This window comes from Porites lutea, chromosome 10, assembly GCF_958299795.1.
Source record: "Porites lutea chromosome 10, jaPorLute2.1, whole genome shotgun sequence".
NCBI classification, from domain to species: domain Eukaryota; kingdom Metazoa; phylum Cnidaria; class Anthozoa; order Scleractinia; family Poritidae; genus Porites; species Porites lutea.
The window spans coordinates 13,909,830-13,928,313 of NC_133210.1; the positions used below are offsets into that span (position 1 = coordinate 13,909,830).

General features: G+C 43.8%; 1 protein-coding gene across 1 annotated transcript in view; it reads right to left on the reverse strand.

The window, feature by feature from the left end:
- Positions 1-18,484, reverse strand: part of LOC140950915 (uncharacterized) — a 107,923-nt gene that overhangs the window by 7,038 nt on the left and 82,401 nt on the right. Inside the window, exons 66-79 of the mRNA XM_073400130.1 lie at positions 15,162-15,402; positions 12,760-13,114; positions 10,524-10,944; positions 10,065-10,210; positions 8,932-9,290; positions 7,579-7,906; positions 6,700-6,874; positions 5,898-6,010; positions 4,933-5,405; positions 3,856-4,036; positions 2,889-3,076; positions 2,075-2,326; positions 1,210-1,475; positions 390-693 (exon numbers count right to left, since the gene is read on the reverse strand). Of these exons, the coding sequence (XP_073256231.1) occupies positions 390-693; positions 1,210-1,475; positions 2,075-2,326; positions 2,889-3,076; positions 3,856-4,036; positions 4,933-5,405; positions 5,898-6,010; positions 6,700-6,874; positions 7,579-7,906; positions 8,932-9,290; positions 10,065-10,210; positions 10,524-10,944; positions 12,760-13,114; positions 15,162-15,402 (3,802 nt within the window). The remainder of the gene's footprint in view (positions 1-389; positions 694-1,209; positions 1,476-2,074; positions 2,327-2,888; positions 3,077-3,855; positions 4,037-4,932; positions 5,406-5,897; positions 6,011-6,699; positions 6,875-7,578; positions 7,907-8,931; positions 9,291-10,064; positions 10,211-10,523; positions 10,945-12,759; positions 13,115-15,161; positions 15,403-18,484) is intronic.

Genomic DNA, 18,484 nt, shown 5'->3' on the forward strand with positions numbered 1-18,484 from the left:
CGCTAACTCAACGCAAAATTCTCTAACCTGACTGGCTATCAGCTGTCCTGATTTCAGCATTAATAGGACAGTGTAATATTGGGGCAGTACGCTTCGTGCCTAAGTAATTGGACAGTGCGCACCATCGCGCGGGCGCACTTGAATTTTTTCTTTCACTGCTAGCTAAAAACTCTCGGAATATTTTGTTTTAATTTTAAAAAAAGCTTATCATAAAATATTACAAGTTTTGTAATAGTTATGATCAATTGGTAACAGAATTTCGTGTCGTACAATTCGGTCTGTAATCATACTGGTGATTAAACAAATCGGACTCCCACAGTCACTCGTATGATTACAGATCGGATTGGACCTACTCCACTCAGTCCTATTACCATCATTAATATGTGTACCTTTTGCAAGACATAACCCATGGACTCGGATATTCGTTCGTCCGCTCCAACAGAGCTGCCAGACTCGGAATAAACCGACAAGGCACGCAGTTGAGAAAGCACACGTGGGAGAAGTTGAGTGACAGAAACAGCCCCGTCCTGTTCTATTTTTAGCAGTGTGGGAAGTTGTTCGATGCACAAGTCCATTGCTGCCCGCAGGCGGGGCATGTTGATCATGTTTTCCGGTGAAGGTTCTTGGATCAAAGCGGTTGTCTGGTTAATGTCGCGGTGAAGTTTATCAAGCTTGCAAATGAACTCCGAGGCACTGTAAAAGAAACACTCTGTCACTAAAACTTTTCTTTTAATCTCTACAACTACCGAGGTTTAAGAGACACACAAGAGACACAGACAGACAGTCCATGTTTTATAAGTTAAGGTTAGCAGCTCCTAAGTCGTTTGTAATTTTTCTAAATTTTTCGACAAAAAGCCCTCATTCATGCTGTTTGTAATTGTACTCTTTCGCGCGTTTAGGTTTCTTCAGCCTTCTTTAATACCATGGGATCTTCATATGTAGCACCTTTAAACCTGGACGCCACTTTGGCAACGAGATGCAGGAAACGTTGCCATAGCAATTTTGTAATTTCACACGAAAAAATCTTAACGCTGGAATTCTGCCCATTCCCTGCTAAGAGAGGCCTCTTTTCCCTGGTATTGGGCGGGCAGGAGGAAAAGAGGCCTATGATAGCAGGGAATTCTGCCCAAAAATTAACGAGTTAATTATCACCCACGACACTAAAGAAAAAATCCTCCATCATCGCTGAAAATTTAACGCTGATCTTACCGTGATTCGTTGTATTCTCGTTCTACACTAATGTCTAGTCCCAGGGCCCTGACAGCACTAAAGTCTGCGCCATCTGTGCTAGTCTTCTCGTTAAACCATTTACTGTAGTCAGACGGGTCTACATTGGCTGGTGGTACAGGAAGACTCACAGTACCCACGCTAAGGGACGAGTGCTGTTGGAGGGCTGTTTCTTTGATCACGTGATGTGTTAGTATTTCCACGAAACGGCGGTCCCAATGGTCAGTGACTTTCCCGCCATAAACTCCCTTTGAATTTAAAAGAATAAAGCTTAAAGTCATTCGATTTTGTAGCGAATTTTCAATTTTTATGCAGCGGTTACCGTAAGTAGCATAGGTAAAAAAAGAGAAAATCGCCGATAAATCGGGTCAAAGGTCGAACAAGCTCAAAAAAGGCGCGCGATCCCCACCTGTTCGACTTATAAGCGCAATTTGAAAGACTGCCCGTTGAATGGGCCTAAAACGTCCAGCCGCTTTCCCTCGAAAGAGGAAGTGTAGTCACTAGGCACCAGTAGTAATGATTTACGCCAAAACCAACGGGAGATAAAGTAATCCCTGCCAGTCTCAGTATTTTCATCAGTTGCTCTGTTTTACGAACTGACTCAAGAATGAGTCCTAGAACGTATCAAGAGTAAGAAAGGGGGGGCGGGGTGGTTGTGTTTAATTGGGCTTAGGAGAAGGGGTGCGCGGGTAACCAAAAACACGCTTCCCCCGCAAGGTTGATTTGCCGCGTGCGAGGAGTTTCAAAAACAATCTTTTAATGCCATTGTAAGCAAACAAACCACGCAAAAAGGTAAAGACTTCTTACACATTTTCAAACAAAATTTACAAAGGTTCTTCCAACTTACCTTGGAAATCATTTCAGAGAGTGCTTCTAACTGTGAAGCACTCAGGCCATCTTGTCTCGTGGCCCACCCAATAACCATCTCAAATGCAGTTAACAAGTCACGCGTGGACAGAGGGTAGCGACCGCTGGATGCTTGCGTCCCCAGCTGATGGCGCATGAGCAGGATACTGTGGCTTACGCACAGGCCAAACAAGGTGGAACGAACTGCAAGGGACTGGTCACGAGCTTGTTCCCAATACGCTCTTGGAACGGCCTGTTTTACCCAGAAAAACACAGTTTCTTAGTGTTACCACTACACAAGACAAGAACATTTGACTATTTTTTCCTACTGAGTCTGATTAGAACGGTTACGCTTCTATTTTGGCTATTAAGAGATTTTACGGAAAAGTTGGTTAAAATTCGTCCCCCACCCCCGCTCCTCCCACAACAGTCCGGTGATGCAATTCGGTACATAAACGACCAAGTCTCTCGTGCAACCTCAAACAAAGTCGTCCCCAGGGATTTTTCCTCCCATTTTAAAGGAGAGGCCCTGGGAACGAGGTTGAACCTCAAAATAGCCAATAATGGCTTCTTCTTTCGCCATCTACTATGAGATCAATAGGCACTTTGCAGCTAGCCATTTGCGTGGTACAAAACCGCCGCGCTGGCGAGAAAGTTGCACTGCGACCAGACAAGCAGAGGAAATTACCATTTAAAATCATATTTGTCTCTTGTTTGTCTTGTCCAGTGCGACTTTTGCTCTCCAACACGGCGGTTTTGTACCACGTGAATGGCTAGCTGCAAAGGGCCTATCAGTGAAATGAAACTTATCATACCTCGAGTGTTGATGTTATAAGGGACTTCAAGTCCAGGTCCGTGGAGTCCAGGGCCTGATACACCGGTCCTTCTCTCTGCACCACGTCCCAAGCCAGCTGATGGGCAAAAAGAAGAAGCCCTACTGGCAAATGATCCGCAGGCTCACAAAGAAGAAATACTCGCCACTGAGAAGGAGTTGATGAAGTTTCTACAAACGCGATAAGATAAAATATCAACTAAAATGTCTTATTTAATGTCTAGTCGAAATAGCCTGAATATTAACATTTTGCTTAACTCGCTTTCATGTTCTATTTCCGAATGGTACCAAATACGTAAATAATCAGTTTAAATACGATTGTAGAGAGCCAGACAGTACGACTAGTAATTAATAAAATGTAGGGGTAAAATGATGGCAATGGTTCCTCAGATTTAACGTTGTGAAAGACGTTCAAGAATATCACAGTCATACCAGTTGGGTTGATCTCATTGCTTTAAACGATTTGTTCCTTGCACCTACGATTTCAACTGTGTATGTGACTGAAACACCAGCTGTTCGAAACACTAAGGGGCTATTCAAATGATAACGGAATGACTTTCATTCTGGAACGAGTTCATTTCATCTCCATATATTTCTCTGCATTTGTTTGCATGATACCGAAACGTCATTTCGGTACAAATTTTGGTATCATGTAAACTGAAAACGAACTCTGTTAGGGATTTTAAATCGCAAATTATATACTCTGGCGCGAGTGAAGCATACGTATTTGACTGGCGCGAAAACCACGCGAGCGAGATCGCTTGAATGTAGTGCGAAATTCACTCTAGAATGAAACTCATTCTGGAATGAAAGTCATTCCGGTATCATACAAACAGACCCTAACTTCCTTTTTCCAATCCACAGCCTTCGAGATTGGGTATAAAAACTCCTACCTCTCAACCGAACCTTCAAGACTATCCTTTCCCCGCCCACATCAAAATAATACGCACCAGCTTGTAATTGAAGCCTTGATAACCGATTGTAGAGTTGCTCCAGCCACAGACGAGAAGCCAATTGAAGGTTTTCTATTACCAGCCAAGTGTCAGTCCGCACAGCCGTTGCCAAGGCAACATCAATGACCTCTTCCTGTCCGTGTCCCACAGATATCTGTTGGCACTGTACATTACGGGCCTATAAAAAGGCGAATTAACTAGGTTCAATTCTTAGTTTTGTACGTTTGGTAACTTTTTTATCTCGGTAGTGCTGCAAGCGAGTTGGTTCGTTTGGTAGGTGATTAAAAGTGGCCCTTTAGTCTATCATTTAGACTAATTTCCTGAACAACCTTGAAACTTAACTTGTTATTATAACAGAATTTACCAGGTGTTGAATAAAACTGCGTTCTCAGCCACTTTCAATTTGAACAGTCCTTATATCTAAGCAGTGTTAAGAAACAGATGACTTCTTAACTGTACAATACCGATTTAGCCTGTTCCAGGAGTGAGCAAAAAAACAAACAAACAAACAAACAACAATAACAAACAGAAGACAAGGAATCCCGGGGGTACTCCCTATCATGGCCTACACTGGAAGGCTTCACCCGAAAGGGGTACCTTCCTCAGGCTTCAGGTGTAAGAAAGGGTGGGGAGATCACCTTTTAAAGTATATGGAAGACAAATCTCTCAGTCGGCAAAAAAGCCCAAATGGGCTAACAGATGCATTTTATGGCTGTGAAAAAGTCGAATAAAGTTCTAGTTTTGTGTTTTACTCATATTTTAAAGACGGCACATTTACAGCAGTTTAAAGGTATGCAAAGTTCTAAACAAGGTTTGTGAAAGGGGCACCTTTTCCGCCAAAAATGCTATATAAAAGGGTAAAGGGTTGGACCTCGGCGTGGAGCCCCCCCCCCCACCCCCCCCACCTCTGGTATAAAACTTTGCTGAGTACCTCCAGGACAGGGGAGGGACAGGCTTTTTTTCGCTCGTCGCGACCAACTGAAAGCCTGCAACAGGATAATACCAATTCAGAGATGGAAACGAGCGTTTAAACCTGGAGTTCTTTGTTGTGACAGGTTATTGATGTTCCTTTACCTCTGCTATGCGCCTGATGCTCTCCACTGGAGAGATCTTCAACGGCGTGCTGACAGACGAGTGATCTGGCATCAACACAAAGACAGGAATAGAATGCTTGATACCGGACAGGACTTCATCAAATGAAGGAGGAGTCCTCTCTACGAGATCACCCACTTCTCTCTCCACAAACATGCGCATGGCGTGTTCAAATCTGTCAGATCGCAAGCAGCGAATCATCAACAACTTGTGCAACAGACTTAGTTCTGAGCCTTCACTCTCGATGGGCAGCGCCTGAGTATCAGGCCTTTCGCTTTCATACCAGTCTCTCCACAGTCCTGGATTAGACGCAATGTGTGTGCAGATGCTGTCCAAGGGACCTTTAAGGCTAGACGCTGCAAGAACTAGTTCCCAAGCCCCTTGCGCTACCCAGCTTGGCTGAAGAAGCGTGGGGTCAAACTCTGAGAGTGTCGGGACAGGAGTAGATAGATTCCCTGGATATGAAAAAGAAGAGATACGTGTTAAATTTCTCTAGAAGTATTAAGATGAGAGAATTCAAAAGCTATTGAACAGTGCCTTCACATTGTGCTATTTTTAGTACATAGCTTTAAGTTTCGAGTCTGTGGATGAAATCCTAAGGTGTGACCATTCAAATGAAACCTCTTCAGCAGTACTTTCACATGGTACTATTTATTTAGTATGTAGTTCTAACATTTGAGTCTGTGGATGAAATCCTATGGTGTTACCATTCAAATGAAACCTCTTCAGCAGTACTTTCACACGGTACTATTTATTTAGTATGTAGTTCTAACTTTTGAGTCTGTGGATGAAATCCTAAGGTGTTACCATTCAAATGAAATCTCTTGAGTAGTACTTTCACAAGGTGCCATTGGATTTGAGGTGCCATTGAAATTTAGGATTCTTTCTAAATTTTTGCTTTTTTTTATTCTTGGAGGTAAAAGGAGTAAAGGCAATAGTCAATATACCGGAAAGAAGCAGTGTTATTTCTTCCTCAGTGAGGCCTCCTTCAGCACGTTTCTCCACTTTGTAGAGTGTGAGTAACGAGGCGAACAGCAGCCGGTGTCGTTGATCAATACTCCTATTAATTAAAAAAAACGGAGGAAAAGAGCAGGATAACTTATGAACAAATGCAAGAATTCCGGCCGCCATACGTACAATGGCGACTCCGAGAAACACCAGGGCAAGACTGAAAATCATCCCCGACAAATTTTCAGCTTTTGACAATCTTTTGGGCCAGTAACACGTTAATCGACCCGTTAAAGCTACACAGCGATTCAGATCTCTGTTGTGTGCCGTCGGCTTTTAAGTCGAACAAGATGGCGAATAGTACAAACGGTGTATCTTTTACTGTCTTTTTTATTTCTCTGCCCTTTTTTCATATAAATCACTTTGAAATGCGTTCTTAAAATTTGTATAGAATATGACAGCCTTATCTGTATTCTAAACAATTTTAAAACTCCTGTTTGATTTGATCGGACAGACATTTCATGTCCTTTGCTGCATTTAGTTCAGTCCACAGTTGTTCAAAAGTTGGACAACGATATCTACTGGATAGATCATTATCCAGTGGTTAACGTAGTTGGTTTCCCTAATACTTATCCGCCGGATAGTGATTTATCCGGTGGATAGCGCCATCGAGCCTTTGAACAACCGGGTCCTGTACACTAATGAAGGGGTCGTCTAGCGGTATCATCACGCCACCATTTCCGCTAAAGTAAGATTCTGGGAGGTAGTCACCAGACTCCTCTATGCCCAAACTACACAAACCTGCTGACATGTCGATAGAACGCCAGTGATAGGGAGTCTATCAACTCTTTTGACTGCTCATCACTGAGCGGGGTGTACTCCAATCCAGGGCTAGGGAGGGGTACCTCAACCGGCAGTATCACTGATGTCCGCTTACGGATTTCTTTGTTACGAGAGGAACTCTGATTATCTTCACCTACAGCGAAAAAAAAGTTAATCTGTGATCACAAATCCACTCAAATTGTCAAATAAGGTAAAATATAATATAAGACACGAGACGTAGCGTTTTCTCCGAAATCCAGAAAAAGAGAAGAGATTTAAAAAAACGAGGTACAGTTGATATTTTTAAGGCCGACCTCAATGTACATGAACTAGAAAAAAACTAACGATAAAATGTCTCTGCTTTTTGGCGACCATGCCATTATAAAGGATAAGTAAATAAGAGCGAGTTCAAAAGGAGTTCAAGTCAGGTAAATTTAAATAAAGGAAGCTAAGCTGGTCAAAGACCTTCAGTAGAAAGGAAGAAAGGGTTTTTAAAAGAACGAAACAAAACGCGTCCCTCGTGGAGGTGAGCGAGAAGAAGGTTTGCTTAAAACCCGGAATCCGGAAACTCCACACCGAGCAGGAACGCCTAACGACTCTGAAGTCTAGTTATTAGGGTTAGGAAAATGAGTGAGTCAGGTTCCATTTAGGGTCACTATACTGGGCAAACTGACCTGAAACTTGATTCACTCAGCTTCCTAACCCTAATCACTAATCTTCAGAGTCATTTGGTGTTCGGGGTGGGGTTTCCGGGTACCGGGTTTTAGGCAAACCCGCGAGAAGAGGCAGTTGTATATGCACATAGTTTTCCCAATACAGAAAAAAAAAGAAACCAGAAAACAGAAAGTGCCAGTATACCTTGAACCACAGCTGGTGTCGGTGTTCCTTTGTCATCAGCCACGTTGATTACTACAGTTGTTCTTGACTCTTTCTTAACTCCCTCCGGGTCATCACTGTCAGATTCGTATTCTAGCTTCTCCGTTGGGGGCTCCACATCTTTCCCTACTGCCGACCGGAACAAGGACAAAAAATATCCCAGGGAGAAGCGGTACTCGTGTTGAACACTGCACAGGGAACTCAGCAGAGAGAACATCATAACTGCGCGTTTGGCCAGGGGTAGAAATAGTTCACGCAAGCTCCTTAGTCTGTTGAAGGTGCTGAGTGTGCGAGTAAGGCGCTGGGTGACCTGAAGCGAAATAACGCAAGTCAAGTTAAGTGCCGTGGAGTACTGTACAAACTGGTCTCTCGTGTTTGAACACTGATATTTAAGTTGCATCGTAGAAAATGACTTTGAAGGCCTTCTCTAATTCTTTAATTTCACGAATACCGACAAACCAAAAATTGAAGGCACTTTCAGAAACAATTCTTGCTAAACCCAATTCAATTGTCTTAGAAACCGTTGAGAACTCCTTAACCGGGATGATAGCAAAAGAACGTTGGTGCTAGAACGGTAACCGATTTTGACCAGCTTCATGTGCGAAGGCACACTAGATCACATTCGTTGAAAACAGAATAAGTAACCAGAGGTTTCAGAGAGGACACAGTCTTTGAGGGTGGTGGTGGTGGGGGGGGGGATCATGCTTGCGGGCTCACAACGCTGATTTGAGTGGATTTTTAGGCTACGCTTACAAGGTACTGGACGAATTTTCGACCAGTTGAAAAATTTGACCGAACACTTCGTTTACACGGAACCAATTACATATTTTCGTTCTGTTCACACGGAACTTTGACAGGGTTCGTACTCTTTTGAGCTCTTCAAATTCCATGACTTTTTCCTTGACCTTTTCAAGTTTTGCCAGCCCTTAAGTTGAGTCGTCACTTTCAAAAATTTTCGAAACTTTCCTTGTTTTGGAGTATTTTTGACCTTAAACAGTTGAACAGACACAAACTCTGGTGTCCACCAAAATGCTTGCCGTTTGCGCAGTTTAATTACTCCTCTCTATCTTACATTGTCCTTGCTTTGTCATCTGCAGTAACTAAACTACCAAACAAAACTTTGATTTTCCATGACTTTCATGGACCGACAATTCAATTCCATGACTTTCCAGGCCTAGAAAATGAAATTCTTTAATTCCATAACTTTACAGGTTTTGCATGACCTGTACAAACCGTGTTTTGAGCGGCTAAGCGTCTAAATTTTCGTACGGTTAAACACAATAAAATTTGTCCGGTGCCGTGTGAACTAACGTGGCCGTTTCTTTTTTATCTCACCTCAGTCCTGCGGTTGACAAGCTCGGCAATAACCTCAGTTTCTTCCCATATGTCAGTTCCTTGGCGTGCAGTCACAAGACCCATCAGCTTACTATCGATATTCTCCAGCAGCCTCAACAATTCCATCATCACCATCAAACACTTGCGACTTTCCACGTAAAGACCAGGCTGCACGCGGTGGAACGCTTCGAGCTGAATCTCCTCAGCCAAGGCCTCCCCGTCCAGGCGCAGGTTTATTAGAGTGGTTATTGAGGAAACCTCAGTGCTAAAGGCTGGCCTAGAAGATCTGGACACTAGGTACAAGCGGAACTCGGGATGACACATGACGCGGCGCGAGCCAAACTTTACAAGCTGAGAGACTGAAGATGAAAAGATGACGAAACATTTCAATTATATCCAGTGTTGTCCATCCATTAACCCTCTTACCATTTCTTATGTAATCTTCTACTCGTGGTTGCCACAGCGAGAGGTTTCTGAAATTCCCTGACTTTTTCCTGAGAAATACACAACTTCCCTGACCAACTAAATTAACAATTTCACAGTTAGTCCTGATAATGGCCGGCATCCTCCCTGCACAGCCATCCTCTCCACCCATGTTTTCAGCAAGGTACGTGTAGCGCACATGAATTGATAGTTCCTTAACGTAACATGCAAAGAGGATTGATTTTCTTGAAAACCCAACATCAGCTTATCGTTCAATTTCACGTACAATACTCTACTACTACAACATGACTCACGTCCGTAAAAGAATTTGAAATGTTAGAAAACGATAGAAATAGAGAGAAAATAATAAATATGTACTCTTAAAATTTCACTTTTGCCAGACTTCATTTCAAAGACTACAATTTTCCGTGAGTTATAGTGAAATTCCCTGACTTTTTCCTGACCTTGAAGAAATATTTTTTCCCTGGCCATTTACTGACCTGTGGCAACAATGCCACTCTAAGTTATCATTTTGGTATTTTAGTAATTTCTATGTCATTTTAGCAACTAATACCATTTTAGCACCTCATATGAGTTGGTGAACGAACTGGGGAAGGAACGAGCTCTCCATGAATCTTCCGCTTGCCAAGATAGCCTGCTTACGGGCAAAAAAGTTTGCATCTAATAACACCTTAAAGAAGCTAACATACCTTGTTCAAACTCTTCACTGGTGGACGTGGTAATGTGATAGATGAGAGGCATAAACAGAGAGTCCACATCGCGGTCAATGTTGTACAGCACCAGGGCTGTACCACTGCTGATGGCCTTTTCTATATTTAAAATGGCGGAGGGATCACTGAAGAAAAAAAAGAACGGTAAGAGATAAACTGGAAGGACTTCCGCACATCTGAAAATGCATTACAGTGAAATGCACTTCCACTTATCTTCAACAATTTGTGTGCAAATGCTTCAGCGAGAAGCGCGCATTCGAAGCCGCGCGCCTTGCTCAGCAATCCCGTCACGTGTCCTTTAAGACCCGGACCGACAGTGCAAAATGCGTTGACTTGTTACCACAATAAAATACTCTGACCCGTATATGAGACAATACATGTATTTCCATTATTCTACACTACATTTCGAGTTACCAAATCCTAATCAGTTTGTCTCACCTTTCCGCCAGATCAATCTCCAACAGGTTCCCTCCATCCTCAATGGTCCTAATAAGCTCAAGTCCCTTATTGTAGGGATCCACAATAAGAGGGACTCGCTGCCACGAAGATTTCGCCAGGACCGCATTCTCTACTTTCCTCGGACCCATTCCCTTGGTAAGGAGCCTTCTGACGTGGTACTCGCCCAGTAGTAGCTTAAGCATTGCCAGAGCAAAGGAATCGTACTCTGACAGCTTTACACGACGAAGGGCCTGTTCTCTGCCGCCTGAAAACATAAAGTCCTCGGAGCCGGATTGCAGCTGTTCTTTTACTGACGAGTGGCTCTGTTTCTCGCTGTCTTCCATGTCCTGTTTTTCGATTTCGGCGCTTTGCGGTCTTTCTTGTTCCACTTCCGGGTCATTTTCATCCTTGGCCTTTCCAGCTTTTTAAAACGAACATAAATCAACCAATCAGTGCCATTATTTGAACGATAACGCATACCCTTTAAGAATCACTAATATATAGATTTAGCCTTTCTGCACTAATTCAACATTGGCATAAACAGGCAAGAATCAAACTGAATTCATCCTTAATGATATAGATCTGAGCCTACGATCAATTAGAAACCAATAACTGGTCAGCGTAGAACTGAAAAACGTCACCTCAATGAGTTGTACATCTAACCTCGATACAGTCATGTGGAGCCCGGCGGATACTCCTTTTTTGAAAGCGGTCAATGGATGTCCAATATCGAGTTTGACAGAGATTGACAGAAATTATGTATCCCTTGGACTTCGACAAGGAAACAGAGGAACAGGGAACAGGGAACAGTGGAACAAGGGAACACGGTAACATGAAGAACAGGGGAACAAGGAGAATTAGGGTAAAGAGGGAAACAGAAGGAAATTGGGAAACAGGGGGGAAAGGGGATGAGGGAAACAGGGGGAAAAAGGGAAAAAGTGAAACAAGGGGTTCAGGCGAGAAAGGGGAACAGGCGAAGAAGAGGAACAGGGTAAAAGGAAAAACAAGGGGTACAAGGGGAACAGGCCAACAAGACGAACAGGGGGAGCAAGGGGGACAAGGGGAACAGGGGGGAAGACAGGGAACAAGGGGAACAGGGAAACAAGGAGAACAGGGGAACAAGATGAACAAAGGGACAGGGGGAACAAGGAAAACAGGGCAACAGAGGGGAAAAGGTGAACAGAAGGAAGAGGGCGAAGAGAGGAACAGGGAAACAGGGAAAACCGGGGGAACAAGAGGACAAAGAGGAACAGGGGAACCAGGGGCACAAGGGGATCAGGGGGAACAAGGAAACAACGCCAACAGGGGAACAGGAAGATCACGGGAAACAGGGCGAACAAGGGATACGAGGGGAACATGAGAAACAAGGAGAACAGTGGGAACAAGGGAACAGGGGAACAAGTTGAAGACGGGAACAGACGGAACAGGGGAAACAAGGGGAACAGTAGGAACGAGGGCATCAGGGGCAAAAAGGGGAACAAAAGGAACAGGAAGAAAAAAGGGAACAGGGGGAACAAGGGCAACGGGAAGAACAGGCGAAGAAGGGGAATAGGGGACCAAGGGGAACAGGAGAACAGCGGGAACAAGAGAACCAGGGGAAGAGTGGGAACAGGGGAACAAGGGAAAGGGGGGAACAAGGGCAGAAGGGGGAACAGAGGAACAGGGGAAAAAGGAGAATAGAGGAACAAGGGGAATAGGGAACAGGGGGGACAAGGAAAACAACGGCAACAGGGGAACAGGAAGATCAAGGGAAACAGGAGAACAAGGGATACAAGAGGAACATCGGAAACAGGGGGGGCACAAGTTGAAGACGGGAACAGGAGGAACAGGGGAAACGAGGGAAACGGTAGGAACAAGGGCAAATTGGGGAAAAGAAGGACCAGAGAGAAAAAGGGGAACACGGGGAACAAGGGTAAATGGGGAACAGGGGAACAAGGGCAAGAGGAGGAAAAGGCGAAGAAGGGAACAGGAGGAACAGGGGAACCATGAGGAAGTGTGAAACATGTTCCACTTTATCCAAGCCTGGGACCAGGCCCCGCAGTAGGGGAACCACAATACCTCCCGGCTCGCTTTGTTCGCCGATTTTTTCTCCTTTTTCCCACAATGCAGAGCCTGGTCTTAGGCTAACCTTATCCACAAGGGTCAGCTTTGATTTGTCATTGTTCTGGATACGGTTATGGGGCTAGAGTGTAAACCCTTACACGACATACATAAATAAAGATAATGCTTGGTTTACCATTCTGCTCGCCCAAGGTGTTATCTTCATTTACATTCTCATCCAGATCTGCGGGTGGCTCTTCATCTCCTCGAGTTGTCTTGGCGCTAATAGCTCGCACCTCCTGCAACGTTTCCATTATAAACACCTCAGCACCTGCATGCGGCGTGGAGCTATCCACTACCAACATAACACCACGTTCATCCAAACACAGTGGCCAGTGCATTGTCAGCATCTCACGACGAAACGTGAACGAGTAGGGGCCTAAGTACGTGGCAAATGCTGCAGCCATGGCAACCCCACCTGCCACTGCTTCCTCCCGGGTACTGATGGATTCCAGCAGCTTCAGCCACTTCTGGCGACCACTTGACAGTACCTGCATCAATCAAAGGGTGCTTAAGGCTAACTTGCGGATTATTAATTATTTTACAAATGACAGCTGATAATGAACCTGCAATTAGTCTACTGGTATATCTTAAGTCTGTCAAAAAATGAAAATATGTTTTGCAAAAAAAAATAAAAAGCAAAACAAAACAAAACGACCAAAAAAAAGGAGAAAAAAAAAGTTTCCAGCGGTGGAAGTCGAATCAGTAAGCCGACTAATAAAAATAATTCATGCGCACAATTTGCACGTGAAGTGTTGGACTTTGTTCCATTTACAATTCGTACGTAAAGGAACGCAAATTGCTTACTAAAAACTTACTCAAACGATTTTAAGAAATCACCTCGGCTTTAGAACGCGTGCAATTAAATAATGCTTCATGCAACGTCAAACTTACTAGCCTAGCATTTATTTCCTTGCAAAAAAATCATCAAACTGCCGAAATATATTTCTACTCATATCATGTTATTCCACTGAAAAAAACACAATTATTATTCATTCAAAATATTTCCCAAATTCTGATTGGCTAAAAGCACCCGCATAATTCACCATAACCAGTTTCTGATGTCCAAATTTGGAAGACTTTTGTGTTTAACGAGGAAATGACGTCAAAAATGCAGCGTTCGTGCAGGTTAAGGCACCGTTAACCGAGAAGACCTGGAACGAGGTTGAGTTGTTTTGGTTATGACAAAAAATAGCGGACATTTCACTCGTTTCAAGAGTAAGAACTAGGCCAAAAAATAGCTAAAAACATGGCAAGAACACCAAGAAGACAACTCGAAGGGCGGCATCTGCTATTTGGAGAATATTTGCGGGGCTTGACAAACCTAAACATGCACTATCGAAGATGAACTTAACATCGATGGATCGATAAAGGTAAGCATGTTTTAGCCATGTTTTTAAACTAGGAATTATTTTGCATGAATAATAAAACAATTGTTGAATTCGGCTTTCGAATCATATGAAGAATTATGGAGATCGAGGAGGGTGTTATCCGTCGAGGCCGTAGGCCGAGGCGGATAACACCCTCCGAGATCTCCATAATTCTTCATAAGATACTCAGCCTCATTCATTAATTGTTAAATCTAATTACTTTGTCACCTAGTTTCTTCCAATTTTATTCCTTAACGCTATTGTTTCTACTTTACCTATCCATCTTTACTAAATAAAATACGTTTCAATGACAATAATTACTCTTAAGCAGCAAGCATGTATCATGTTGTTCACTTAATTCACGTTTTTTTTGCCGGAGCGAAAAAGGTCTGTTGATGAGATCTTTGTAAGCGAGACAGAATAAAGCTTGTTTATGACAGGATTAACTCCCTCGGTAAAGCTTTAAAAAAAAATAAGCTGCCTTTCAAACTTCTAAAACCACAATTTATAGGCCGTATACTTTCGAATTAAAGTCCATATCTAAATATCAGTTATTGTTTCAATGGAAGAACTTTGAAGAATATAAGATCTTTTATACCCTACCTTGAAGCAGGTAAAACAGAATACTTTCGAATTAAAGTCCATATCTAAATATCAGTTATTGTTTCAATGGAAGAACTTTGAAGAATATAAGATCTTTTATACCCTACCTTGAAGCAGGTAAAACAGACTTCATAAACTATGAAATACGTGCGTTGCACCGTTTGCGACTGCGCGAAAGCCGAATTAGGTCAGAAATGGCTTGAAGCAGCACCCACACTAAAACGTGAAACCTTAACCAGCTGCATCACTGTTCAAAACGTTTGAATCATGAAGATATTTAAATGTAACGCTTCCAAACACATGTAGCTGTAATAAAAGACGAGTAAATTGTGAAGAATCGATATTGCGGTCTCAAAATGCCCTTGTTTGACCTTTAGCAATGTCACGCTCCTTTAGATACCAAAATTTCATTGGTTCCCAGGCATCAACTCATGGTACCGTCAGCCTTATTAACCCTGCAAAACATTTCCGAACAGCAAAAGCCACAAAACCACAAAGATACATACGCTTAGAACGCTGACATATGAAAAACACTGACAAAAAGAAAAACTCGCCTACATCTCACCTCTTCAAAGTACGCAGCCTGAGACAGCTGTGAGTCCAAAGTCTCCGTCAGCTCGTATTGACGACACTTGTCAATTGAAGCTTCTTCGTATGCTAAAGCCAATGATTTCAGACGTTCTTCCAGGTCTGTAAGTTTGCTCTCCATGGATGACAATTTAGACACGGCGTGTTCTACAGCTGAAGATGTTTCTGAGACTTTAGTGTGCAGAGGTTTCACCTTCGACTGCATCATGCGATGGTACCTTAACAAAAGAACAGAAAATCAGTCTTAAAGACGCGCTCCATGTTTTTCCCGCACCAACTAATTTGACAATTACTAGGAGATAATACATTTTAGATCAAGCGAAGAGGGAGAAAACAAAGGTGAAGAGAAAATTCTTAGGTTCAAAGCAGCCACCAGAGTTTCTTCTTCCGGGTTGTAAGATCCCTGCTTGTACTACCCCTGGTCGAAAAACCCCTGGTGGAAAGAACCTGGTTGTAGGAAACCCAGTCTCAAGACCCCTTCCCGTAAGACCCCTAATTGTTATACCCCTTGTTGTAAGACCCTTGTCGTAGGAACCCTGGTCGAATGACCCTTGGATGTAAGACCCCTCGACGTAAGATTCCTGGTCTTGAGACCCCTGGTTGTAAGACCCAGGCTTGTAAAACTCCTGGTTGTAAGACGCCTGGTGGTAAAACTCCTGGTTGTAAGACGCCGGGTGGTAAAATCCCTGGTTGTAAGACCCAGGGTTGTAAAACTCCTGGTTGTAAGACCACTGGTTGTAAGACCCAGGGTCGTAAAACTCCTGCTTGTAAGACGCGTTGTGGTAAGACCCCTGGTTGTAAGACCCCTGTTTGTAAAACCCCTGGTTGTAAGACCCCTGGTTGTAAGACCCCTGGTTGTAAAACCCCTGGTTGTAAGACCCCTGGTTGTAAGACCCCTGGTCGTACGACCCCTGGTTGTAAGACCCATGGTTGTAAGACCCCTGGTTGTAAGACCCAGGGTTGTAAAACTCCTGATTGTAAAACCCCTGGTTGTAAAACTCCTGGTTGTAAAACCCCTGGTTGTAAGACCCCTGGTTGTAAGACCCCTGGTTGTAAAACCCCTGGTTGTAAGACCCCTGGTTGTAAAACCCCTGGTTGTAAGACCTTTGGTTGTAAGACCCATGGCTGTAAGACCCCTGGTTGTAAGACACCTGGTTATTAAACCCCTAGTTGTAAGACTCCTGATCGCAAGACTCCTGGTCGTACGACCCCTGGTTGTAAGACCCCTTGTCGTAAGACCCCTAGTTGTAAGACCCAGGCTTGTAAAATCCCTCGACGTAGGACCCCTGGTTGTAAGACGCCTGGTAGTAAGACCCCTGGTTGTAAAACCTCTGGTTGTAAGACCCCTGGTCGTAAGACTCCTGGTTGTACGACCCCTTGTTGTAAGACCCATGCTTGTAAGACCCTTGGTCGTACGACCCCTGGTTGTAAGACCCATGGTTGTAAGACCCCTGGTTGTAAGACCCAGGGTTGTAAAACTCCTGATTGTAAAACCCCTGGTTGTAAAACTCCTGGTTGTAAAACCCCTGGTTGTAAGACCCCTGGTTGTAAAACCTCTGGTTGTAAGACCCCTGGTCGTAAGACTCCTGGTTGTACGACCCCTTGTTGTAAGACCCATGCTTGTAAGACCCCTGGTCGTACGACCCCTGGTTGTAAGACCCATGGTTGTAAGACCCCTGGTTGTAAGACCCAGGGTTGTAAAACTCCTGATTGTAAAACCCCTGGTTGTAAAACTCCTGGTTGTAAAACCCCTGGTTGTAAGACCCCTGGTTGTAAGACCCCTGGTTGTAAAACCCCTGGTTGTAAGACCCCTGGTTGTAAAACCCCTGGTTGTAAAACCCCTGGTTGTAAGACCTTTGGTTGTAAGACCCATGGCTGTAAGACCCCTGGTTGTAAGACACCTGGTTATTAAACCCCTAGTTGTAAGACTCCTGATCGCAAGACTCCTGGTCGTACGACCCCTGGTTGTAAGACCCCTTGTCGTAAGACCCCTAGTTGTAAGACTTAGGCTTGTAAAATCCCTCGACGTAGGACCCCTGGTTGTAAGACGCCTGGTAGTAAGACCCCTGGTTGTAAAACCTCTGGTTGTAAGAGCCCTGGTCGTAAGACTCCTGGTTGTACGACCCCTTGTTGTAAGACCCATGCTTGTAAGACCCTTGGTCGTAAGACCCCTGGTTGTAAGACCCAGGATTGTAAAACTCCTGGTTGTAAGACGCCTGGTTGTAAAACCCCTGATTGTAAGACCCAGGGTTGTAAAACTCCTGGTTGTAAGACGCGTTGTTTTAACACCCCTGGTTGTAAGACCCCTGTTTGTAAAACCCCTGGTATTAAGACCCCTTCTTGTAAGACCCTTGGTTGTAAAACCCCTGGTTGTAAGATACCTGGTTGTTAAACCCCCTTGTTGTAAGAACCCTGGTTGTAAGACGCCTGGTTGTAAAATACCTGGTTGTAAGACCCCTGGTTGTAAGACGCCTGGTTGTAAAACACCAGGTTGTAAGACGCCTGTTTATAGGACCCCTGGTCGTAAGACTTCTGGTCGTAAAGGCACTGGTCGTAAAACCCCTGGTTGTAATACCCCTGGTCTTTAGACCCCTGGGCCCAGTTTTTAGAAGGTCGGTTAACGCTTAACCCGGGTTTTATTTTCTTGTGTTGAAAAGAATTTTCTGGGATAATTTTCTCTGCTATGTTTAGCGGTTCCAATCGTCAACTTGTAGACAAAAAGAATTAAAAATGAAATGCTTTTAAAGTTTTCAAATCTACATACAAATCTCGTACTAACCCCGGGTTATCTTAATTCAGCTTTGAACAACTCGGCCCTGGTAGTAATACCCCTGGTTGTAAGACCCCTTTTTGTAAGTCCGCTGGTCCCAAGACCCCTGGTTTTAAGACCTCTAGTTTAAGACCCCTGGTCGTAAGGTCACTGGTTGTAGGACTCGTGTTGGTAAAACCCCTGGTTGTAAGACCCCTTGTCGTAAGACCCCTGGTCGTTATAGACCCCCGGTTGTAAGATCCCTTGTCATAAGACCTATGGTTGTAAGACTCCCGGTGGTAAGATTCCTGGTTGTAAGTTAAAATTATGGGGATCAACAGCGAGGTTGACCATATCCATATATTGGTATTCTGGTGAACTTTTATTCACGAAGAGAATTGGTGGTAAGTTTCATAAGGAAAGTGCATTCTATAAGCGTTCGCTCATTGCCATATCTGCAGATGGTATCCTATCCCTGAGCAATTAACCGGGAAAGGTCGTTTATATTCGACAAATTGCACGCGTTGGTGTTATCGCGAAGCACTTGGGAA